Consider the following 26,229-nt stretch of genomic DNA (forward strand, 5'->3'; position numbering starts at 1 on the left):
CTGTGTTGTTTTTTTACGTAGTTCAGTGTAGTTTTTGTACTGTGTCGTGTAACACCATGGTCCTGAAAAACGTTGTCGCATTTTTACTGTGTACTGTACTAGCAGTTATGGTCAAAATGACAATAAAAGTGACTTGACTTGAAGGGAAATTTGCTGGTGGTTTTGTTCCCATGCTCGTGATATATTTATATATTTTAGTGTTAGAGTTTGCTGGGTGAGAGCCATTGGAGGAGCAATCATGCCTTAAACTGGTTTTGTATTCCAGAATTCCATTTTGTAAATCATTCAATCTTCACTACCATTCATACTTCAGGAGCCTGCAGAAACTGTTTCCCTTTGGAAATAATCTCAACTATTATTTTGCAATATACAGTACATGCTTGCAAAATATGTCTTTCAAGCTACAAATACCATCAAAGCAAGGATAGTTAACATCTAGAGATTTTTAAAAGCTATTTTTATTTTGGGGGGGGGGATTTCTAAAAATTGTATTTGTACCCGCCTAAGGTTACTTGCTTTGTTATCTTGCTCCTATACTGGGGTTGGGGGGGGGGGGTTTGGGTGGGCAGTACTCTGTGGAGTAGTTAGCAGAACATTTTACAGTACTGATGACCAGGTTCAATTCCCACCACTGCACGTAAGGAGTTTGTACGTTTTTCCCATGACCGCGTGAGTTTCCTCCGGGTGCTCTGGTTTCCTCCCACAGTATAAAGATGTACCAGTTGGTAGGTTAATTGGTCTATGGAAATTGTCCCGTCATTAGGCTGGGATTAAATCAGGGGTTTCTGAGCAGCATGGCTCAAAGGGCTGGGAGAGCCAATTCCACGCTGAATCTCAATAAATAAATAAATCCAACACCAACTGGGTGGAAAACTTACACCCAAGTCCTTCCCTTTCACCTGAAACCTGTGATCTTTAGTTTTAATATCCTCGTATCCCAGGAGATATCTGTGGCCAGGTTTTTATCGTGCTCAAGATTTTATAAACTTCGCTAAGGTTATCCCTCAGCTTCCTCTGCTCCAAGAAAAACAGACCCCCCTCCACAGGCTCTCCTTGCAGCTCAAGCTCTCAATTTCTGGCAATATCCTTGTGATTGTTGTTGTTATTTGAGTTTATTTTCACCTCGTTCACATTCATAATAATAAATAAAACCCAAGTGTCAAAATAGAACATAAAAATTCACAGCGACAATAGCACACATCCCAATCATCCACCTTGAATTGAGTGTGGATCTTAATTACTTATTGGACATAATAAGCAACATATTTATTCCTTTCAGTGAGAGTTAAGTAAATGAACAGTCTGTAATTTGTAGATTTATAGCGTGGAGTTTTGGAGATACTGAAGTATGTTAATTTAAGATTAATTGTACTCTTAACCACACTGGAGATTATTTCTGGTCTTCATATTTTATAAAGTGAAAGCCCACAGTGAGAAAGTTGTAAATTACTAATGGGGCTGTGTAAACTTCCTTATGCCAAGGACTTTTTTCCAGTTGGTGGCAAATTGCATTTTCACAATGCTAATTCCCTGTAGATTAGTAGAATTAGTATTCCTTGTCAATCATTGTGCTTTTACGGAACAGATTCTGTTTGCTTTTGTGTGAAGACCATTGTCTCCAATGAGTGATTTGTCAATATGATTAATGCCCAAGTCAACTTCAAGGCTCTGTCAGTGTGAAGGTTGCATCAAGTGTTTTTAATAACCTGAACTAGCACTTCAAAATCCTGTCAAGGCTTATTTGCTTAATTGTATATTACCCAGGAGGAGAAGATACTTCTGTTCAGCAAAAAGCTCTTACGGTAGATTTAAAGGCATAGGTAAAACATTGCTGTACAGGTAGGGAGGCATGTATTCCTCGAGCACTTTGTAATAGTAATATTCAAAATATCTCTACTATTTCAGTGATTCCTTGCTTAAGGTGATTGACACAAAAATCAAGGTTACAGAGTGAAAATCTTTTTCATGGCATGTGATCTGGAGTTCTCTGCCTGAAAGGGTGGTGGATACAGCAACAGTCACAGAATCAAAAAGCAATAAAACTTTATACTTGATTTCATCTTTCAGCACTAGCTCAGGGAGTTGGCAGTTTAAATGGTTTGGCTCAGACAAGATGGGCCAAAGGGCTGTGCTGTACTTTTCTATGACTTTAACTCTGTAGGTCTTATCTTCTCAAAACTAATAGTTGCACATGTTAAAAGTGATGGAAGTTTCTGCCTTGATAAGACTGTCAATCCGTGAATTCCAGTACCCAATCTCTTCTGGAAGAAAAATGTTTCCTTCCCATGTTAGGGGAAGAATCACACCAGAAAGTAGATGTCAGGGAAAGTATTGAAAAGCAAATTCAAAATAAAAGGTTTGTTTGGTCGGATAGTTTGAAATATGGATGATATGAAGATTGGTGGAGTTGTCGATAGTGTAGAAGACTGGCAAAGAATATAGCATGATACAGATAAGTTGCAGATATGGGCAGAGAAAGGGCAGATGGAGTTTAACCCAGATAAATGTGAGGTGTTGCATCTTTTTGCAAGGCAAATGCAAAGAGATAATGCACGGATATGGGCAAGATCCTCAACAGTGTTGCTGAGCAGAGAGATCTTGGGATCCAAGTTCACAGGTCCTTGAAAGTGGCTACACAGGTTGATAAGATGGTTGAGAAGGCTAATAGAATGCTTGTTTTTATTAGTCAAGGCATTGAATTCAAGTCAAGAGGTTATGTTGTAATTTCATAGAACTCTGAAATATTGCGTCTGGTCACTCCACTATAGGAAGGGTGCTGAGGCTTTGGAGATGGTGCCAGGATTCTGACTTTTTAGAGAACATGTGCTACCACGAGAGTCTGGATATGCTTGAGTTGTTTTCTCTTGAATGCCGGAGGTTGAGGGGAAATCTGTTAGAGGTATGAGAGGCATAGATAGAGTGGTATCTGTTTCCCAGGGTTGAAATATCTAATACCAGAGTGCATGCATTGAAGGTGAGAGGGGGTAAGTTCAAGGGGGATGTGAGGGGTACATTTTTTGAGAGTGGTGGATGCTTGGAATGCACTGCCTGGCTTGGTGGTAGACACAAACACATTGGAGGCTTTTGAGAGATGTTTGAATAGGCACATGAATGTGAGGAAGATGAAGATTGACATTGTTTAGGTAGAGATTAGTGTTTGGGTGTTTTTGATTTGCTTTTTAGCTGGTTTGGCACAACATTGTGGGGCAAAGGGCCTGCTCTTGTGCGGTACTGTCCTATGTTCTATCTTACCTGCCTTCTAATCTCTTACAATTATGTTAAATGTAAACATATTTTGTCTCATCAGCTAATAGATAGATAGATAGATAGATAGATACTTTATTCATCCCCATGGGGAAATTCAACTTTTTTTCCAATGTCCCATACACTTGTTGTAGCAAAACTAATTACATACAATACTTAACTCAGTAAGAAAATATGATATGCATCTAAATCACTATCTCAAAAAGCATTAATAATAGCTTTTAAAAAGTTCTTAAGTCCTGGCGGTAGAATTGTAAAGCCTAATGGCATTGGGGAGTATTGACCTCTTCATCCTGTCTGAGGAGCATTGCATCGATAGTAACCTGTCGCTGAAACTGCTTCTCTGTCTCTGGATGGTGCTATGTAGAGGATGTTCAGAGTTATCCATAATTGACCGTAGCCTACTCAGCGCCCTTCGCTCAGCTACCGATGTTAAACTCTCCAGTACTTTGCCCACGACAGAGCCCGCCTTCCTTACCAGCTTATTAAGACGTGAGGCATCCCTCTTCTTAATGCTTCCTCCCCAACACGCCACCACAAAGAAGAGGGCGCTCTCCACAACTGACCTATAGAACATCTTCAGCATCTCACTACAGACATTGAATGACGCCTGAATGAAAACTGATTAGAGCATTAACAATTTTCTGCACTTCTATTAATACTCCTTTCAGACTCCTGCATTCCATAGAAAATAGCTTTAGCTTTAGGGCAGCCAATATTTCTTCATTACTAAATCTTTCCAGTCCTGGTAACATCTTAACAGATCTCCTCTGTACCCTTTCTAATGTGACCACTTCTTTACTGAAATGTGTGGCCTTTGGACAGCTATGTATAAAATTCTGACAGAACATCCTAGATTTATACTTCATGTCTCATTAAAGCTTTCTTTATGCCTTTTTAACCAACCATGGAGTAAAGGACCCATGGAGTTAATCTTCTGTACCTCCACACATCTTAGTATTCTCTTTTGTTTCCTTGCTTTGTTGGATTACGTTCATATGGCACGTCGTTGCCTGACTGACGAGGCCCTCTATATCTTCCTAAAGCTGAAAGATTTCCTCCTTTCTGGCCCAGATCATTGACTGTATATCTACACCTAAAGGACAAGGGACACTCCTTTGATATTTTGGACAGGGAGGACAAGTGATTTAAAAGAGAAGCCATAAATTATAGAAGCCATCTTTGTTAAACTGGAAAACCAGTCCCCGAACAGAGGGGGTGGGGTACGATATCTATCAGCTACTTGCAGTGCAGTCCTAACATCTCCACCCTGGTATCTCAACAACATTTCACACCTCTATTCAGCAAAGGTAAGTCTAATGACCCTTTCATTACCTCTACGACTCTTTAACGACCCTCGTGATTGCAATACCTTCACAGAGTTTATAAACCAGAAAACTAGCCACCATGGATCAGAACTGAAGAAGCCTCGTGGATAAGTGGCAAAACGTCTTCTAGACAACACTGCAAGTCCAGTTGCCTTGATTTACTACTGTTGAAATCCCTCCTTAATGCTCTTTGCTTCAATATCTCCCTCGTTCTCTTCTTTAAAATTCCCCTCATTTCTATTTAAGTAGTTAATATTTTAATAATATAGGTGACCCATGTATTACTGCTGTTTGGGTTATGGAAATTTGCCCTTGGGGAATTCACAAGTGACTACCCAAAAATCTGAGAAACAAAATAAAAATTGTTCTTGTAGAATTGATGTGGGGGAAAAGATGAGCGCAAACTGCGAAAGACATAATACATTTTTATACTTTTGATTTTGCAACTCATATTCCTTGATAATTTGGCAGCTGTTTTTGAAGCAGTAGATTTGTTTTCCTATTTTTTTCAACTTTGCCTTATTATTTTCCCTCAAGCTATCTGAAGCAGGTTAACGAGTTTAAATGCAAGCACTGTTATTCGCTGTGTGTCATATCATTAAACTATCTTACCTATTTGTGTGCAAAAGTGCATTTTCCATATGTCTCCAAGTGTATGCCTAAAGACTTGAAAGTGATTACCGTAGATGTCAGATTATAAGCCGCTACTTTTTCCCCACATTTTGAACAGCTTTGAACACTGCGGCCTTTACTACGGTGCGGCTAATGCATGATTTTTTTTCATGCCGCCAAAAACATTTTGCCTCGTAACAGTAGACCAATAAAATTGATGAGTAGTTCACAGAGGTCCAATGAAATTGTACGATAAATCAAGCGCACTTTCACAACTAAATTATTGTAAATCAGTCATTTGTACTCACCCTCATCAACATGGAAAACACTCGAAGAAAAGCATTGTGCTGCCTTTATGGCAGTTATTTAGTTTATAATATTTTCGCTTAGTAATTCATTTGTTAGTATTTTCTAGTTAAAGTTAGAAGTGTTTTAAGTATATTTGTTTTCTGTACTACATCCCGGAATGCTATGACGTCACATCCGGTTTCGCCGCGTCTTGTGGGAAATACCGTTTGCGATAAACGGGAAGGTGGGGGCATTAGACCCGAGCGAAACGCTGCTTTTAAGTTAAAGGCGATCAATAACTTTTCCTGGTAGGCTGCAGTATATATTTTTTACCAGTCGTTAGGAGATATTGGAATGTTGTTCATGCACTGTTCAGTAAAAAAGTATACGCAACGTAATTTGTGTGTTACCGATACGTATGTATATTTAAAAGTAGCCGCGTTACAGGCACGGTTCGAAAAAAAGCATTTGCAATATGTATTTGTTTATGTTACCATATGGATTTAATTAAAAGTTAAAAAATCCTCACGTGTAATATCTTTCTGTGTAAATATCTCATATTACAACGTGGGACACCAGCAGCCTAAAATCCGGTGCGGCCTAAAATCCGGTGCGGCTTGTACAAGTACAAAATTGATTTTCTTTCTAAAATTAGAGCCAGCGGCTTTTAATCAGGTGCGCTCTGTAGTGCGAAATCTACGGTAAGTTATCTGCAACAGCTTGTCTCCGAATGCAGCTACTGGCCATTTTGACTGTAAGTTTCTAAGGTATCACTTACATGCCCCCTGCCCCTCTACCCTCACCCCCACCCCCTCACCATCATGAACAGCAGCTGTGGTACTCATTATTATTGTTCCATGTTACAGAAAACAGTAGAACTGTAGGCAGATTTCTAGGAACACAGCTACTCTTTTAAGTAGAGGTTCATGTGCCACTGACTCACATGCTTTACAAAGTTAAGAGTGTTGGATTAATGAGAACAGTTGTTCAACAATCCTCAGCTCCTGATATTTTCGTAATCTACCATGTCTTCTAGTAGCTGTTACAACTTGCATCCTATGTGCTGTATTAGGGAAGATTGACAATGTTGTGATTCCAATGTAGTACCAAGTTCTTTGCTGTTACATTGTTTGAATTCCACTATGTACTACAAATGAACTGCCATTGCTAACAGCTAAAAGATCATCAACAGCGCACACCCAATACCAATGGTGACACGGAGTTGAAAAACTACCCCTTAGCTCAGCCACTGTGTTTATTTACACAATAAAGTGATCCATTTTCTGTTTGTTCTATTTCAGATCATTCTTGTGAGTTCATCAATAAATGATCATGATCAGAGCCTCTTTCTGAGTACTGATGAAGGAGCAAACTTTCAAAAGCAGCAAATTTTCTTCTCTGTGGAAAATCTGGTGTTTCATCCAAAGGAACAAGATAAATTGCTCGTGTACAGCAAGGAGGGGCGAGTGAGTATGACCTTAGAATATATTCTTTTTGAATTGCTACCTAAATAGCCCAACCACTTGTGTGGAATGGTTGCAATCCAGTTTTAGAATCTCCAGAATTAAAGATTTATCTTCAGAATAGATGCTAACATCTTTTTCAAAGGGTTATTCTTTATTATGTTGTGTAGGTATAGCTTAATTCCAGCACCATGAATTTCTCTTTTTCCACATTGTATACAATTGTTGGTGTTGTTGACTATTATCAACTGATTAAGATTAGGTAATTCACTGCACAACCCTATACTTCAACGTAACTCATTGTCTCCGGGCCAATAACTTAAAACATGAATTCTTTTGTTCTCTCTGTACCAATACACACGCAGACCCCTTCTCCAATTTACCCCACTGAAGTAACAGCTCTCCCGTTGGCCAAACAATTGATCCTTCTCCCAGACGCTGGCAGGGTGGACATCCTTGAAATAGTAATCTCCAGAATTCTGTCTGCTTTGCATTTGAACCACCTCATCAGTTCAAGCGTTGTGTTTCAGTCTCGTTGGCTCTGACCTTTCTGGCGAGTGTGTCTGCTTCCCATTGGTTCTGGTCCGAGCCAGCATCACTTTATTGACCCTCTCTAAGTTACAACTTATAATGAATGTCTCTTTGTTCTGAATCAGCCAGCTCTAGTTACTCAGGTCGGACACAGGTTCCATTATTCATAAACCTGCATAGAACATAGAAATCTATAGCACGTTACAGGCCCTTTGGCCCACAATCTTTTGCTGACCATGTAACCTACTCTAGAAACTGGCTAAAGCGTTCTCTACAACACAGCCCTCTATTTTTCTAAGCTCCGGGTACCTATCTAAGAGTCTCTTAAAAGACTATATTGTATCCACCTCCACCACCATCACTGGCAGTGCATTCCACACACCTACCAGTCTCTGTGTGGAAAAACTTACCCCTGACATCCTCTCGCCCTCCCGTACCTATTTCCAAGCACCTTAAAACTATGCCCCCTCGTGTTAACCATTTTGGCCCTGGGAAAACGCCTCTGACTATCCATATAATCAATGCCTCTCATCATCTTATACACCTCTTTCAGGTCACCTCTCATCTTCCGTTGCTCCAAGGAGAAAAGGCCAAGTTCACTCAACCTATTCTCATAAGGCACACTCTCCAAACCAGGCAACATCCTTGTAAACCACCTCTGCACTTTCTCTGTAGCATCCACATCCTTCCTGTAGTGAGGTGACCTGAACTGAACACAGTACTGCAAATGGGGTCTGACCAAGGTCTCATATAGTTGTAACATTACCTGCATGTTCTATCCTACCAAGGAAGACTGCAAATAACTTCTTATTTGGAAATGATCTTTCCAAATTTGGAGATCATTTGCTTTGGAAATCAGCAAGTTATCAGGAGCATCATTGTGTGCACTTTAAAACACTGACACAGCTATTCTTGAACAAAACCAAGCTCGTAAAATGGAGGTTACGGAGCAGCTTCACAAAATGGCAGCCTCCATTCCTTCACTCACATGGCAAGAACAAAGGCAGTTGGATTGTTTACTTCCACGCTCCTTGACTCATTCAAGTTTGATGTTTTCTTCCAATTTTAATTTCTTCATGGTTGACATCTGCCCCATTTTGACCCACTAAAATTCTGGGGATCACACGCTGTTTATACGTTTGAGATAGAGTACAAAAGGAACACCAGCATTCATGATTACATCAAATAATACTGATGAAGGTGCTAACAGAATGTCATGGACTGTAAATCATGGATATCAAAACACCAGCATATTTAACAATATTAGCAGTACCAAAGCATAAAAGTGAAGCATGATAAATGATACCTAATTTCACACTATATGCTGGCATATAGAACAACAAGTAAGACCTAACAAGACTTACATTGTATGCAAGGTAATAACATCATTTGTAAAGTTAGACAAAATCAAAAAGTGACTTGGGATGGCATTTACAGGAACCTATATGTACCTATAAAAGTTGTTTACATTGTTTGCATTATAAGTTGTTTACATTGCCATTGGAAAACACTCAGAAAAACACTTTGGATAATCATTGGAACAAAGAGCAGAACAACAATATCATGCAAAATAATACAAATCCAAAGATGTGCATTCACGTTTACAGCCCAGTTCTAAACTTTACTCCAAAAAGGTGGGTACTGCAAAACATCTTGGATAGTTACAAACAAGAGAGAATCTGCAGATGCTGGAAATCCAAAGCAACACCCACAAAATGCTGGAGGAACTCAGCAGGTCAAGCAGCATCTATGAAAAAGAGTGAACAGCTGACATTTTGGGCGAAGACCCTTCTTCAGGACGGAGAAGGAAGTCTTGGATAATTCAAACAATTGTCTAATAATAGCTACATCATGGTTGATAACACCATTCCACTGTGCCTCAAAGTGAAGGACAGGTGAAAGTGCAGTAGATATTAAGTAAAATCTCAGCAGTAACATTGATTCAGGTGAATACATGATTTGGCTAGCACTTGTCCAGCCAAAATGAAGTCACTCGAAACATCGGAAACCACAACTTCGGAGTTAAACAAACTGCAAATTAAAGATCCCTTCTTTTAATGTGTGTTTGAAGTAGTAATGTAATAAGTATCTTTCACCAAAGCAAAGTTTAGTAATGTCCTGTTATTTACAAGCAAAATACATAAAGAACACATATAAGGAATCAGTTAACCCATTCTTAACTAAATCCTTTGGACAAATCCAATATTCTGTCTTTTGGTAACAGGAAGCCAAATCTACACTCTTTGTAAATGTTTGCCATTTAATAGCATAAGTAGGTAGAATGGTAAGTGAAATCCAAACTCTTCGCTCAGTTCTTCAGAACTCATACTACCATTTTAGCTTCCTCATCTACACAATCTACGATTATCACAGCATCAAATGGAATCCAAATAGATTTCTCTGTGAATTTTGTGAATAGTCCATCTGCAGCCACCCTAATCATCTTCATCCCTTGCATCAGTCCAGATGAATATAGTAGTAGACAGCTGTTGATCCCAGGGAGCATAGGTTTGCTTCTCTGGTGGACTGTGCCCTCTCCAGGTTGCAAGCCTGGGTGGGAAGATTTGAAGAACCGGCTGTTGCCCATGCAGTGGGCTCCTCCTCTCTGCATCATTGATGTAGTCCAAGGGAAGGACAAGTGCCCATACAACTTGGCACCAGTGTCGTCGCAGAGGTTACCATAGTGAAGTTGTAAACAACATCAAACTGTTTTAGGGTCCCGGCTCCAGATTTCTTCCTCGGGGTTTACTCCTGAAGCCTTTCCCATGGGTGGGTATGGTCGCGAGGCAGCGGAGGTTTAAAATCAGAGTTTTCCTTTTCCAGATGAATATACCATTGGCCAATAATGCACTTTATTGTAGAACATGTAATCTTCTATAGACCTTTCGACCATGATGAGGTCGCTCATCAGCAGTATTCCAATGCCAGTCATTTCTGAATACCTGGAAAAAAAAAATCAAGTGCAGATTCTGTGCTTACCTAATCATCTGATACTTACTCTAAATTTAAACCTGCCATTCCCTGCTTTATTTCCAGGAGATCTGGTGAAGAACGTAGTCTCCCACCTGTTTCTCTTCCCTTATCTCTGCCATTGCTTAAACTATTGCAATGAATGCCTTAACTTAACGCTCCCTTCTTGATGCTGAGTATAAAGTGACTTATCTATAACCTCCAGGTGAATTCTGGAAATGGTTGCCCAACTCACTGAGAAAGCATCTACACCTTGCCTGAAAAATATCTCAGAGTATCATCATTTCTATCCTACTAAAGGACAATGGTTTTCAGTTTGGATTCGATAGACTAGCTCTGTCAATGATGTTAAATGGCCCTGCGAATCTCAGGTTCATGACTGGAGTTCTGAAATCATAAACTTTCATCTTATTCCGAACTCCCTAGGAGATTTCATGTCAAAATGATGTTTAGTTTGCTCTTTCTTCTGTCCCATATTATGGGCTGTGACACATTGGTTCTTCATAATATTGTCCATTAATTGCTGTACCCATTTGTCCTTTACAATACCATCATACTCAGGCTCTGATAAATCTAGCCAAACCAGGAACTCCAACTCTCTCGTTTCTCTCCCGGTCATCAATATCAAAGGTGTAAAACCTGTTGAAGAAGATTCAGTAGCACAGATTATCATAAGTAAATCGGGTACGACACTGACCCATATGGCCATGTGGTGTTCAGCCATTTTAGCCAACATTGTCTGTGAAGTCCTGTTCATCTATTGAACAGTTTCACTGGATTGGGTTGATAAGAGATATGGAACCTCTGTTTTACCCCAAAGAGTTCCACCAGATTTTGCATCATCTGTGCGGTGAAGTGGTGATCTTCATCTGATTCTAAACTCTGGCAATTCCCAATGGATAGAAACCCTCAAACCAAATATTGGCTGTAATGTAAGCAGTGTTATTTCTAGTTGGGAAAGCCTCTATCCACGTGGTGAAAGTATCCATTTTACTTTGACATATTTCAGGTGGTAGAGGTAAATGTCCCACAGAATCAATCTACAAGTTAACCCACGGTCCTGTCTTGAAACTGCTTTTCGAGTCGATTTATCTGGGTTAAACGGGGTTCGGATCAAACAATTCTTACAACAGGGTTCTACATCTCTTCACATTTTTGGCCACCAATTAGAAAATTAGAAAGTTTTTGACAGGAACAGGCCATTCAGCCCAACAAAGCTTGCCAAATTCCTATCCACGTAGTGTGTTGAACTATCAAAAGACTCTAACATACTACTCTCAACTACAGAACTAAGAAGTTTGTTCCATATGGCCACAACTCGCTGAGTAAAGAAATGTAAAAGATGTTTGTCTGAAATCTCCACTTAACCAGTCTCCTCCTATGGCAATGTGTCCTTGATGACAGATAAATTTTAAAGTAACAGCTCGCATCCATTTTACTTATACCTTTAATGATTTTGAACATTTCTATCATGTCTCCTCTCATTCTACATCTATCTAGGTTAAAAAAGATTTAATCCTTTTAATCTTTCTTCTTAGCTCACACCCTGCAAACCTGGAATGAGTCTAGTCACCCTTCTCTGAACACTCTCCAGTGTCTTCACATCCGTCACACAATTTGGTGACCGAATTTGTACACAGTACTCAAGGTGTAGCCTCACAAGTGTATTATACACCTTAAGGAGAAAATCTCTTGACTTGAACTCCACTGATCACATTATATAGCCCAACGTTCTATTAGCCTTCCTAATCACTTCTGTGCATTGTCTAGATGATGAGTGTACCAGGATGCCCAAATCACTTTCGAGCTTAAGACCCCCCACCATTGTATATTTATATCTAATATTTCTGCTTCCTATATGTAATACTTCACATTTACTTACATTAAATCTCATCTGCTATTTATCTGCCCACATTTAGATTTTGTTTAGATCTAACTGTATTGAGTCTGCTGCCTGAATGTTATCAGCCCATCCCCCTAATATTGTGTCATCTGCAAACTTTACTAGTTTATTTGTTATGTGCTTATCCAAATCATTACTGTAAATTTAAAACAGCAGTGGCCTCAAAACTGATCCCTGTGGAACCCCACTTTTAACATCTTCTAGTTGTGAAAATGCTCCTCTCACCTTAACTCATTGTTTTCAGTTTTTGAGCCAATTCTGCATTCATTCGCACACCTTCCCCTAAAACCCTACTTCCTGTAATTTGATTATTAACCTCTTGAGGGGTACCTTGTCAAAAGCCTTCTGAAAGTCTAAGTAAATTATATTAACCACTCTATTGTTATCATAAATTTGACTTGCCTCTCCATAGAACTCCAGCATATTAATAAAACATGATTTCTCATTTCTGAACCCATGCTGACTTTCTGCTAGCATGCCTATTCTTATCAGCTGCTTTTCCATCTCATTCTTTATCACTGATTCCATTATCTTGCCTGTGATACATGTTAAGCTTACTGGTCTATGGTTACCAGGGTTACCCTTATATACTGGGACAACGTTGACCCATTTCCAGTCCTTAGAGATTTCCCCAGTCTTCAATGACTTTTTAAAAATACATGTTAGGGGTTTGTATATATTATCACATACTCCTTTTATGTAATGTAAGTCTTGGTTGTAAGTTGTCTGGCCCAAGAAATGTATTAACTTTTAGCCTTTTCACCTGAAGCAGGACCTTGTTTTCAAAGAACTCTAAGTCACTTAAAACAACTTTATTTTTCTTTATGCTTACTGGCATGTTGCTAACATTTTCACAGGTGAATATTTTAGCAAACTATGAGTTAAGAGTATCTGCTATGACCTTCTCTGCATAATTTAACACCCCACTATTATTCCTAATACACTTAACTTCCTCCTTGACTTTTCTTTTACTACTAAATTATTGTATAAAAAATCTCATGGGGTCAATCTTAGCATTATCAGCAATATCCATCTCAATTTGTCTTTTGGTGATCCTAATTTCCCTCTTGACTATAGCTCTCATATTTTCATTTGCCCTACGGTTAACATTACTATTTTTTCTGTATTCCCTATATAGCTGTCTTTTCTTCAATAATTTTATATATATCTTTATTCATCCATGTAGTTGATCTATTGTTTTTACTGCTTCTGATCTTGGGTATGAACGTATCCTGCCCTGTATGTGTTACCTCTTTAAATCAACCCCATTGTTCCTCAACTGACTCACTATCAAGCAGTTCCTTCCAGTTTACCTTTTGAAGTCTTTGCTGCATCTGCACGAACTTTGTCTTTCTGAAATTCAATTTAATGGCTTTGGTGTTTACTGGTTTTATTTGGTTATTTCTCCCAAATAACTTTGAGATGAACAATGTTATGATTACTTACTCTTAAAGGCTCAACAACTTGCGTATTCAACATTCTATCCTGATTGTTACAGAATATCATATCTAGACAGGCCTCCCCTCTTGTTTGGGTCAAAAAACTATCATTCAATAACTCAATTAATTCACTTTCTTCTAATTCATTAGTCACTGGGTTCTCCCACTCAGTATTTAGGAAATTAAAGTCACCCATCACCCTCAGAACTTGCTTTTTAAATATTCTGTTAGAGTTGTTTATTGACATCACTATCAGCATTAGGGGGTCTATAACATACACCCGATGTTATTCCTTTATCCTTATAGCTTTCAATTCTCACCCAGACATTTCCACTCAATTCATCTCCTATCATAAGCAGCCCCACATTTAAATTCTCTCCTGTTTATATAGCTTCTCTTCCATCTTTTTGATTTTGCCTGTCTTCCCTGAGTAAAGTATGTCCGTTAATACTATATTCATCACTATCGTTTGAGGTCAGTCTGGTTTGAGTTATTGCTATTTTTCATACTTACATACTTGCATACAATTTCAGCTCAGTTATTTTATTCTTAATACTTCCTACATTTATGCAGGCCACCCTTAGTCTATTACTGATGTTTTTCATCCTATTCTGACCCATTTTTGTATTTTTGAATACAGGTTCTTCAACTGTTCCATAGTTCTATCTGCTCCTTGATGCCCAAAAATGTCATGGTGCCGATATATCACCCAGTTTCTCTCACCTTCTGGCACCACAAATCTACCGTTATTAAGTAAAATTCAATACCTTTCTACCTGGATATTTCATATACTCTTCAGTATTCTCTCCTCGCTGTACCTTTGCTAACTCCTGATCCTGTTGTTGTACCTTGACTGTCTATAGGTATACTCTTTGCTGGTTTATGTGTCATTATTCCCTCTATATCTGGACTCCATTTCACTCCACACCTTGTCTAACTCATCTGTCTTCCTGTGCCCTCCCCGGGCTGTCTTTAAGTGAGCCTTCACCTCTTTCACTCCATCAGTATTTCCTCTCGCCTTCTCAAATATCGACTTCAACAAAGACGCTGATGGTAAAGGTTTACCATCTGCTGAAACATAACCTCTTGCTTCCCATAACGGTAAGTATTCAGTCAAACTATTACAAACATGCATACTTCCCGAGTGTATGGTTACTCCTGGAGGATATCTGTCTGGATGGCTGACATCAAAAGCTCTGCCGTTTGTGCACTCATTGTCGTGGGTATCGTGAGTGCAACACTTTCCATCCCTACTCCTTCCTCACCCTCCACATATAAACCACATCCTGTGTGTCTCTCTCCATCAGAAACTATGATGATCCTTAAAGAGGAACTTTCTGGTCACATGACCTTATTTTCCTCTCCTGGTTTTAAGATGGGAATGAATGGTCCTTTCTAACTTTGTGCTACTGTCATCCGACACTCGTGAGGTTCACCCCTACAAGTTAAATTGTCAGCGAGCATGTACTGTTGACACTGACATTGCAGCCGTGTAACAGCAATATCTATTAGACTAGTTGTATTTGTCTGACTGTGCCGTCCTTAATACGATCATTCAGTAAAAGCTGAATTGGAATATACTCTGTTAAGATAGCTAGTGAATTAAGACCAGCAATATAAGTGAAATATTAACTGCCAAAAACACTGCTAATAAATGACGTTCACATGTCATATAACCTTGTTCTACACAGAGTAAATACAAGAGCATACACCACTGACTTGAGTCTCCTGGAGTAACGCAGCTGATAGCACATGATCACAGCTAACACCCTGTTGCAGCAGCCTCCAAAGAGAATAGCTCAGAACGGTTTGGGGTGTTAAGAGCAGGTGCTTCTGTAAGGCTAGTTTTAGGATCTGATTCTGCCTTAGAGTGTTCTGGTTTCCATTCCCATGGAACACCTTTCTTCAAGAGCTCCATAAGTGGGAAAGCTTTGGTGACAAACACAACTATGTGATCTCTATAATACCCCACCAAACCAAGAAATGATCTTAATCCCCTCACATCAGTGGGAAGAGGTAGTTTAGCCACAATGTTGTTTATCACACTCTCATCTCCCAGGGGTTCTAACCTCCCCAAGTAAATAACCTGCTGCCTCATGATATGAGCCTTTTTATAATCCATCTCCTACAAAAGTTGAAGTACTTCTTTAAGTAATTCATAAAGCTTCTGTCAGGTCTCTGTCTGTATCATCTACATATACCCCGGGGAGCAGCAAAGGCTTTCAGCACATTTGATGGAAAATGGAGGGTGAATTGAGCCAAAACTGAGCCAATACTCTTGTCCCTTCCAAGTGAAAGCAGATTTATATTGACACTCTCTTTTCAGCGCTGTGTATCACTTTGCACCATTCAGAATTCTGCTTAATCATAGTCTTAGAACTTGTGGCTACAGTAGAGGTTGTTAAAGGGGTAACTTTCTTCAATTCCTGGTAATTTATGGTGAGTCTCCAACCATGAGATTCTGAACTGGCCACATGGGTGAAGTATTTGTAGGTGCTATTTCTCACAAAACTTTGTGTTAGCAAACTGAATAATCTCGACATCTGCCTCTGCTTGTTTTGGAAATTTGTATTGCTTCTGGGCTTTTGGATCAGGGCCTTGTATACACTCGTCTCCTTGCAACCTGCCACAGTCACGTTTATGTTTGGCAAATACTGGCTGGCAATCTAAAATAATTTGTCTGGCCTCTGAGTCCTCTGTCACATCTTCTGCCTTCACCCACATCTCCCCAAGAGCACATATCCTGACATCATTCCGTCCAACCTGTTCTCTATCAAAGTCACATCGATTAGTCCCTGCAGCCTGTAAATCACCCAGAGTCCTTTGGCTTTGTGCCTGAGTGTAACACTGAAGTTAGACACAGAAGGAAGCCAACTTCCATTCCTCTACTTCATCTAAACTGTGAATTATCCTGTGCTGCAGAGTGTGCTGAAAAAACTTGAGGATGGTCTCTCAGCCCACACTTCTCCTCGCAACTGTAGCATCCAACTGAGTCACGTCAAAAATGGATAGAATACCATGTCACAACAGGTCCCCCTGGCTGTGGTAGTTCCTGAACTCTCTCCTTTACCATGACCACTATTCGGGCAGTGGCCACCACCTCTTGGAAAAATCTATGTGGAGGAGGGCCACTTCCCCAACCTCAGACACTAAATCACCACAATCTACATAACCATCATCATCAGTCCTCACTCCAAAAGCGCATATCACTCCTCTCTGAGCTGGGAGTTGACTTGACAAACTTTCGATCTGTTTTAAACACTTGGTGTGATCGCAGCCTTTCTTCTCAGCTGCTGATCTCTGCATGACATTCATAGCAGTCCGTAAATCCTGACACTGACTTTTCCATTTCTCTAACTCGGTATTTGCCTGTTGACCTTCCTCTTCCATTTTCTTCTTTGCCATTTGTCACACACGCACACTGAGTCTGAAACGGACTCGGTATCATATTTGCCTGACCTTGCTTTCATTTCCTTTTCTCTGTCTCTCGCCACAGCTCTTTTCTCTCTCTAACTCTTCCCTACACCTACACAATCTCTCTACCAGTTTCACAAGAGCAGCTTTTTTAATCCTTTGTAATTTCTTTGATTTATTGTCACTAACCTTTTCCCACATGCATCCCTGAGGGTCCATGACCCTCCACTCTCAGCCTTTCCTTGACACTCCTCAATGTCGGGCCATTTTCTTTGTATGTAACTGAACGTGATCTCTCAAATCCCCACCCCCCCCCCCCCACCCCCAGGCTTCTTATTGTCCTTTTTTTCTTTTCCCATTTTAATATTCTAACCTAGTGGGTGGTTCAACTCAAAGCTAGGGTCCCAGACCTCTATTTTTCTTTTCAAGCCCATCCAGGGACTCTAAACTGTTGACTATTATCAACTGATCTAGGTTGGGTTATTCACTGCACAACTCTTAATTAATCAAAGCTTGCACATAATTGTCTCTGCACAAGCAACAACGTAACTATGTTGAGCCTTGACTGACAACTTAAAACAAAAATTCTACTGTTCCCTCTGTACCAATACTCATTCAGATCACTTCTCCAATTTATAACACTAAAGTAAGGGAACTCCTGTTGGACAAACAATTGATTCTCCTCCCAGCCCCTGGCATGGGGGGGTCTTCGTTGCAATAGTCAGTCTCCAGAGTTCTCATTGCACCTTTATACCCTCCTTATCAGTTCAAATGTTGTGTTTTGACCTTCTTGGCTCTTGCCTATCTGGCTAATGTATCAGCTTCCCACTGGCTCTTGTCCAAGCCAGCATCACTTTATTGCCCTTCTTCATGTGACAAAAGGTGATTAATGTCCCTTTGTTCTGAATTAGCCAGTTACCAGGCTCAAGTTACTCAGGTCAGACACAGACTCCTCTGTTCATAAATGTTTATTCTCTATTGTACCAAAGAACATCTCATAAATAACTCTGTATTTGGAAATAGTCTCTAGTCCAGTAGATTAACAGGAGCATCACTTTAAAACACTTTGACATTGCTATTCCTGAGCAAAACCACCTCACAAGACAGTGCACAAAATGGAGGTTGCAGAGCAGCTTCACAAAATGGCAGCCTCCATTCCTTCAACCAATGGCAAGAACAAAGACAATTGGTTTGTCAACTTCCACTCTCCTTGATTCATTCAAGTTTGTTCTTTTTTTCCATATTTTATTTCCTTCATGGCCAATAGTGTTCTGGCAGTTTCTGTTAAAGAAGGTATCACATGGTCCCATTTCATCAGAATTTGTCTCTCAGCAGTAAGGAAACCGTACCCTTCTCCACCAAAGAGATTGACAGAATCATGTAATTGGACATCCTTACTTACAACAACTCACACTCTGCTAATTAATGAGTTTTGCTGGAAATCCATGTTACATTTCCTGAGGGTTTTTCCAATTCGATCTCTGTTTCCAAACATGAGGAACCAGACAATCACAATGACAGCGTGTTAGCAGCTATACTTCATGAAAGGTTCAAAGCTTCATCTTATTGTCAGAATTTACATGTAGAATACAATTCTGATATTTGTCTTCTCCAGATAGCTGAGAAATGGGAGTTGTTGAAAGAAAAGACATCAATTCCCTCCCCCCCCCCCCCGGCATAAAAAAGAAAATGAAACAAAACTTGCAAACCTGAAAATTCCTCACTCCTCCCCCACAGAAAAACGCAGCGACAATAACAATCCCTGACCCCCTCACTCACAGAAAAAACAGCGACAATAACAATCCCCGACCCCCTCACTCACAGAAAGAACAGTCACAATAACAATCCCCGAACCCCTCACTCACAGAAAAAACAGCGACAGTAACAATCCCCGACCCCCTCACTCACAGAAAAAACAGCGACAGTCACAATCCCCGACCCCCTCACTCACAGAAAGAACAGTCACAATAACAATCCCCGACCCCCTCACTCACAGAAAAAACAGTCACAATAACAATCCCCGAACCCCTCACTCACAGAAAGAACAGTCACAATAACAATCCCCGAACCCCTCACTCACAGAAAAAACAGCGACAGTAACAATCCCCGACCCCCTCACTCACAGAAAAAACAGCGACAGTCACAATCCCCGACCCCCTCACTCACAGAAAGAACAGTCACAATAACAATCCCCGACCCCCTCACTCACAGAAAAAACAGTCACAATAACAATCCCCGACCCCCTCACTCACAGAAAAAACAGTCACAATAACAATCCCCGAACCCCTCACTCACAGAAAAAACAGCGACAGTAACAATCCCCGACCCCCTCACTCACAGAAAAAACAGTCACAATAACAATCCCCGACCCCCTCACTCACAGAAAAAACAGTCACAATAACAATCCCCGAACCCCTCACTCACAGAAAGAACAGTCACAATAACAATCCCCGAACCCCTCACTCACAGAAAAAACAGCGACAGTAACAATCCCCGACCCCCTCACTCACAGAAAAAACAGCGACAGTCACAATCCCCGACCCCCTCACTCACAGAAAGAACAGTCACAATAACAATCCCCGAACCCCTCACTCACAGAAAAAACAGTCACAATAACAATCCCCGAACCCCTCACTCACAGAAAAAACAGCGACAGTCACAATCCCCGACCCCCTCACTCACAGAAAGAACAGTCACAATAACAATCCCCGACCCCCTCACTCACAGAAAAAACAGTCACAATAACAATCCCCGAACCCCTCACTCACAGAAAAAACAGCGACAATAACAATCCCCGACCCCCTCACTCACAGAAAAAACAGCGACAATAACAATCCCCGACCCCCTCACTCACAGAAAAAACAGCGACAGTAACAATCCCCGACCCCCTCACTCACAGAAAAAACAGCGACAATAACAATCCCCGACCCCCTCACTCACAGAAAAAACAGCGACAGTAACAATCCCCGAACCCCTCACTCACAGAAAAAACAGCGACAGTAACAATCCCCGAACCCCTCACTCACAGAAAAAAAAGCGACAATAACAATCCCCGAACCCCTCACTCACAGAAAAAGCAGTGACAGTAACAATCCCGACCCCCTCACTCACAGAAAAAACGGTCACAATAGCAACACCGACCCCTTCCCCACAGAAAAGAGCAGCGACTCGCATTAAAATCCCCATTACTCCCCACACACAGATAAGTAACAGATCACCCAGCCGCTAATTAACCACAAGAAAGAAGACACCAAAACACTGAAGAAGACTAGTAGAAAGTACGGTCCGATAGTCACACAAATCTCAGAATATCCAAAACAACTTCCACCTCTGTTGGGAGTGGTTGCTGACCAGGTCCTCATTAGGCATTTTGAGGAGATTTGAAATGACATCAAAAACACGAGGTTAAACAGTATTTCTGGAGAGGGCAACACAAGGAGTATGTTTAAACTGTCAGAAATAGGGGAAGAGAACAGATATTTATGGTAAAGTGGAGATCCAGAGAAGACAAATTACATACATTGGCTTCAGTTAGGTGAGGCTGATGAAGGCCTCTAATCTGTTCAATGTTGAACAGAAGAAAACTAATCTTGCTGAAAATCTGAAGTAAAGGCACAGTACCCTGCTCATTTTAATGGTTAGCCAGGGCAGCTGTTGAAATGGAACAGGAGCCTGTATTAAATATGAAATGTATGCTCTTCAGTTGCTTTGGTGTTCCAGCTGCTGTTTCAAGCAAGCTTTGAGTGGACACCCCCAAGTTGCTCTCTGTCCTTCCTTCCTTTCCTCCCTCTCCTTCTCCCCTCCCTCCTCCCTTTCTCCCTATCCCACCATCCTTAGCCACCCTCCATCAGTTGGGGGTAAATTTTGGAAGGTACCCTCCTTATCCACGGGGGATTGGTTCCGAGACCCCCCCCCCCCCCCGCGGATACCAAAAAATGCGGATGCTCAAGTCCCTTATTTAACCTGTCACAGTGCAGTGGTCTTTAGGACCCAGCAGAACCCCGGACTTTATTTAACCTGTCTCAGTGTGGTGGACTTTAGGAACTGGTGCAGCTCTGAATCTGCAGTGTTTCTGTTCATGAAAATAATCATGATCACGATTGAAAATAAAGTGGAAGTAATAAAGCGATCGGAAAGAGGTAAAATGCCATCGGTCATTGGAAAAGCGTTAGGCTACAGTCAGTCAACGATCGGAACAATTTTAATGGAGCATGTGAAAGGACTTGCCCCGATGAAAGCTACAATTATTACTAAGCAGCGCAGTGGTTTAATTATTGAAATACGTATGTTTCTTAAGTGTTTTATATGCATAGAAAAGCAAAATATATACTATATACTAAGACAAACGTTTTACTAACTGACGCTAAGTAATACCGGATGTATCTATTCAGACTTCAAATCCGACTTAAAGACGGATTCAGGAACAGAACTCATTCATAATCTGGGTACTGCCTGTACTTTTAAATCATCTCTAGATTACTTATAATACCTAATACAATGTAAATGCTATGTAAATAGTTGTTATACTGTATTGTTTAGGGAATAATGACAAGAAAAAATAGTCTGTACATGCTCAAACAACGAGTGCTGGAGAGAGAACTTCCGGGTTTTCCAGATCTGTGGTTGGTTGAATCCGTGCATGCGGAATCCGCGGATAAGGAGGGCTGACTGTATTTTGAAGACGGATTATATAAGAACTTGTAAAGACAGGGCCTATAGGGATAGTCAACATGACTTTGTGCATGGAAGGTTGTGTTTTACCAATCCTATAGAGTTACCTGGAAAGATAATGGAAGAAAGGCAGTGGACCTTGTCTACATGGACTTTAGCAGGGACTTTTGCAAAGTTCTGCATGGGAGGCTCATCCAGAAGCTTCAGTTGTTTGGCTTGTCAGGAGAAGCTTGAGAATGGTAGCCTCTCTGAGTGGAGTCCTGTGACTTGTGATGTGCTGCAGGAATCAGTGTTGGGTCCATTGTTGTTTGTCATCTACAAACCATTTGTATATCAACAATGTGGTTGATAATATGGTAAACTGGATCATTAAATTTGCCAATGTCATCAAGATTGGGGGTGTAGTGGACTATAGGAGCTTACAGTGCGATTTGGAGCTGCTGGAAAAATGTGCTGAAAAATGGCAGATAAAATTTAATGCAGATAAATGTAAGGTGTTGTACTTTGAGAGGACAAACCAGGGTAGGACTTGCACGTAGGCGAAAGGGCACTGAGAAGTGTGGTAAGACAAAGGAATCTGGGAATACAGATCTATGATTCCTTGAAAGTAATGTCATAAGACATAGGAGCAGAATTAGGCCATTCAGCCCATCGAGTCTGCTCTGCCATTCCACCATGGCTGATCCCGGATCCCACTCAAACCCATACACCTGCCTTCTCACCATATCCTTTGATGCTCCGACCCATCAGCAAATTGTCAACTTCCGCTTTAAATATACCAACAGACCTGGCCTCCACCACAGTCTGTGGCAGAGAATTCCACAGATTCGCTACCCTCCGGCTAAAAAAATTCCTCCTTACCTCTGTTCTAAATGTCGCCCCTCAGTTTTGAGGCTGAGCCCTCTAGTTCTGGATACCGCCACCAGAGGAAGCATCCTCTCCACATCCACCTTATTTAGTCCTTTCAACAATCTTCTAAATTCCAGTGAGTACAGGCCCAAAGCTGCCAAATGTGCCTCATATGTTAACCGCTTCATTCCCGGAATCATCCTGGTGACCCTCCTCTGGACTCTCTCTAATGATAACACATCCTTTCTGCGATATGGGGTCCAAAACCACTGACAATATTCCAAGTGTGGTCAGCATTATCTCCTTGGTTTTATATTCTATTCTTGAAAAAAATGCCAACATTGCTTTTGCCTTCACAGACTCAACCTGTAAATTAATCTTCTGGGAGTCTTGCATGAGGACTCCTAACTCCCTCTGCACCTCTGATGTTTGAATCTTCTCCCCATTTAGATAATAGTCTGCGCTATTATTCCTTTTACCAAAATGCATCATCATATATTTCCCAACACTATTCCATATGCCACCTTTATGCCCATTCTTCCAATTTGTCTAAGATCTGCTTCCTCAGCGCTACCTACACCTCCACCTATCTTTATATCATCCACAAGCTTTGCCACAAAGCCATCAATTCCATTATCTAAATCATTGACAAGCAATGTGGAAAGTAGTGTCGTGGTTTTTCGTGCCTTACAAATGACCAGGTGACGCAGAAGATTCTTCAAGAAGGGTTAAACTTTAATTTGCAAATCAAAGCTGAGACAGTCATTGAGCTAGTCGCTGATTGCCCACCGATCCTCGGACACAGCATTTTTTATAGCAATCTCTAGTTGCATTTTACACGTGCTGCACGTACATTGTGCATAGCAAATAATAAACTCAGAACTGAGCAATGTTCTAATCTACATTTCTTTAGTTCTTTAGCTACGTCTCATTAACACACCATTGTCATCTTAAGACTGCAGTCTCCTACCAAATTGGGTACATGCATAGCAAGTAGGAAACTCAGAACTGAGCAATGTTCTAATCTACATTTCTTTAGCTCTTTAGCTACCTCTACATTCCTAAGATTTCATTCTACTAAATTGAGTACATGCATAGCAAATAACTGACTTCATAGTTAAAGTTTATACTTTTATACTCCAATAGTAGCAGTCCCAATACTGACCCCTGAGGAACCAGTAGTCACTGGCAGCCAACCAGAAAAGGCCCCCTTTATTCCCACTGGCTGCCTCCTGCCTGTCAGCCATTCCTCGTTCCATGCCAGTATCTTTCCTGTAATGCCATAGGATATTATCTTGTTAAGCAGTCTCATGTGAGGCACCTTATCAAATGCCTTCTGAAAATCCAAGTAAATGACATCCACTGCCTTTTCTTTGTCCACCGTACTTGTTACTTCCTCAAAGAACTCTAACAGATTTGTCAGGCAAGATTTCCCTTTACAGAAACCATGCTGGCTTTGACTTATTTCATCATTAGTCTCCAAATACCCTGAGACCTCATCCTTAATAATAGATTCCAACACTTCCCCAGCCATTGAGGTTAGGCTAACTGGCCTATAATTCCCTCTATTTTGTCTTCCTCCCTTCTTAAAGAGTGGAGTGACATTTGCAATTTTCCAGTCCTCTGGAACCATGCCAGAACGAAGTGATTCTTGAAAGATCATGACCAATGCATCCATTATCTCTTCAGCAACCTCTTTCAGGGCTCTGGGATGTAGTCCATCTGATCCAGGTCACTTATCTACCTTAAGACTTTTCAGTTTGCCTAGCACTTTTTCCTTTGTAATAGCAATGACACTCACTCCTGCTTCCTGACGCAGAGAGGTTAGAGAGACTGGGCTTGTACATGCTGGAATTAAGGAGATTGAGAGGGGATCTGATTGCAACATATAAGATTATTAAGGGATTGGACAAGATAGAGGCAGGAAATATGTTCCAGATGTTGGGAGAGTCCAGTACCAGAGGGCATGGTTTGAGAATAAGGGGTAGGTCATTTAGGACAGAGTTAAGGAAAAACTTCTTCTCCCAGAGAGTTGTGGGGGTCTGGAATGCACTGCCTCGGAAGGCAGTGGAGGCCAATTCTCCGGATGCTTTCAAGAAGGAGCTAGATAGGTATCTTATGGTTAGGGGAATCAAGGGATATGGGGACAAGGCAGGAACCGGGTATTGATAGTAGATGATCAGCCATGATCTCAAAATGGTGGTGCAGGCTCGAAGGGCTGAATGGTCTACTTCTGCACCTATTGTCTGACACTCACAGACTTCTGGTACACTTAGGTCTTCCATAGTTAAGTTCATCTGCCATTTCTTTGTCCCCCATTACTACCTCACCTGCATCATTTTTCAGTGGTCCAATATCAACTCTCACCTCCCTTTTACTCTTTATATAAGTGGAAAAAACTTTTAGTATCCTGCTTTATATTATCGGCTAGTTTGCCTGTGCTGCCTTTATGGCAGTTATTTAGTTTATAATATTTTCGCTTAGTAATTTGTTAGCATTTTTTAGTTAAAGTTAGGATTGTTTAAGTAAATTCATTTGTCTGTAATATATTGCGGTTGCGATGACGTCACATCCGGGCTCGCCGCGTCTTGTGGGAAAATACTGGTTCGGGATAAACGCAAGGGTGGGGGGCGCTCACATGTGGCGCCACAGCGTGAGCAATTTGTTCTCTACGCACCAAAGACACAGTGAAAGCAACGCTGTAAGTCATTAGATAATCGATATGTTGAGTTAAAATGTTAACGCTGATTCTGTTAAAAGTAACGACGGTCGATAAGGTTTATGTTTTCGTTAGTTAAAGAGTCGGGATAGTTTGTGTTGAAGTGTATTTAAAGCAGTCAATGGAGCAGGTAGATTCTGACTGTATGCTGCACTTCAATGTAATGTAGTTATTGTAGTTTTACCTTTGCAAGTATTCACGATGTAAATGTGATATTTAGAAGGAAACAAACACTGTACCAATCTTGTATTGTTTTATCAACAGTTTTCACCATACGTTAATGTGAAGAGTGAACAGTAAATGGTTAATCTTACTGCGACCTTGTTTTCATTGACTACGGTTTACCTCGACGTTTAACTCGGCGTTACGTTACACCCGAGCAAGAACGTTACATTGCCCTCATATTTCAATTTATCCCTTCTTATAGCTTTTTTATTTGCCTTTTGATGGATTTTAAATGTTTTTCAATCATCTAACTTCCCACTCACTTTTGCTACCTTATATGCCCTATCCTTGGCTTTAATGCAGTCGTTAACTTCTCTTGTCAGCCATGGTTGCTTAACCCTGCCATTTGAGAACAACTACTTCTGTGGGACATATCTATCCTGCGCCTTGTGAACTATTCCCAGAAACTTCAGCCATCTCTACTCTGCCGTCATCCCCACCAGTATCCTCCTCCAATCCACCTGAGCAATTTCCTCTCTCACGATTCTTAATTCCCTTTATTCCACTGTGATACTGATACATGTGACTTCTGCTTCTCCCTCTCAAATTGCAG

General features: G+C 40.7%; 1 protein-coding gene across 3 annotated transcripts in view; it reads left to right on the forward strand.

Moving 5' to 3' along the window:
• Positions 1 to 26,229, forward strand: part of sorcs2 (sortilin-related VPS10 domain containing receptor 2) — an 893,773-nt gene that overhangs the window by 496,086 nt on the left and 371,458 nt on the right. For all 3 annotated transcript variants that reach the window (XR_012098663.1, XM_073043099.1, XM_073043098.1), the window contains exon 4: positions 6,794 to 6,958. Coding sequence is in view for 2 of the 3 variants with exons in the window: in XM_073043099.1 (XP_072899200.1) it covers positions 6,794 to 6,958 (165 nt within the window). In the remaining variant the exon portion in view is untranslated. The remainder of the gene's footprint in view (positions 1 to 6,793; positions 6,959 to 26,229) is intronic.

This window comes from Hemitrygon akajei, chromosome 4, assembly GCF_048418815.1.
Source record: "Hemitrygon akajei chromosome 4, sHemAka1.3, whole genome shotgun sequence".
Classification (NCBI taxonomy): Eukaryota; Metazoa; Chordata; class Chondrichthyes; order Myliobatiformes; family Dasyatidae; genus Hemitrygon; species Hemitrygon akajei.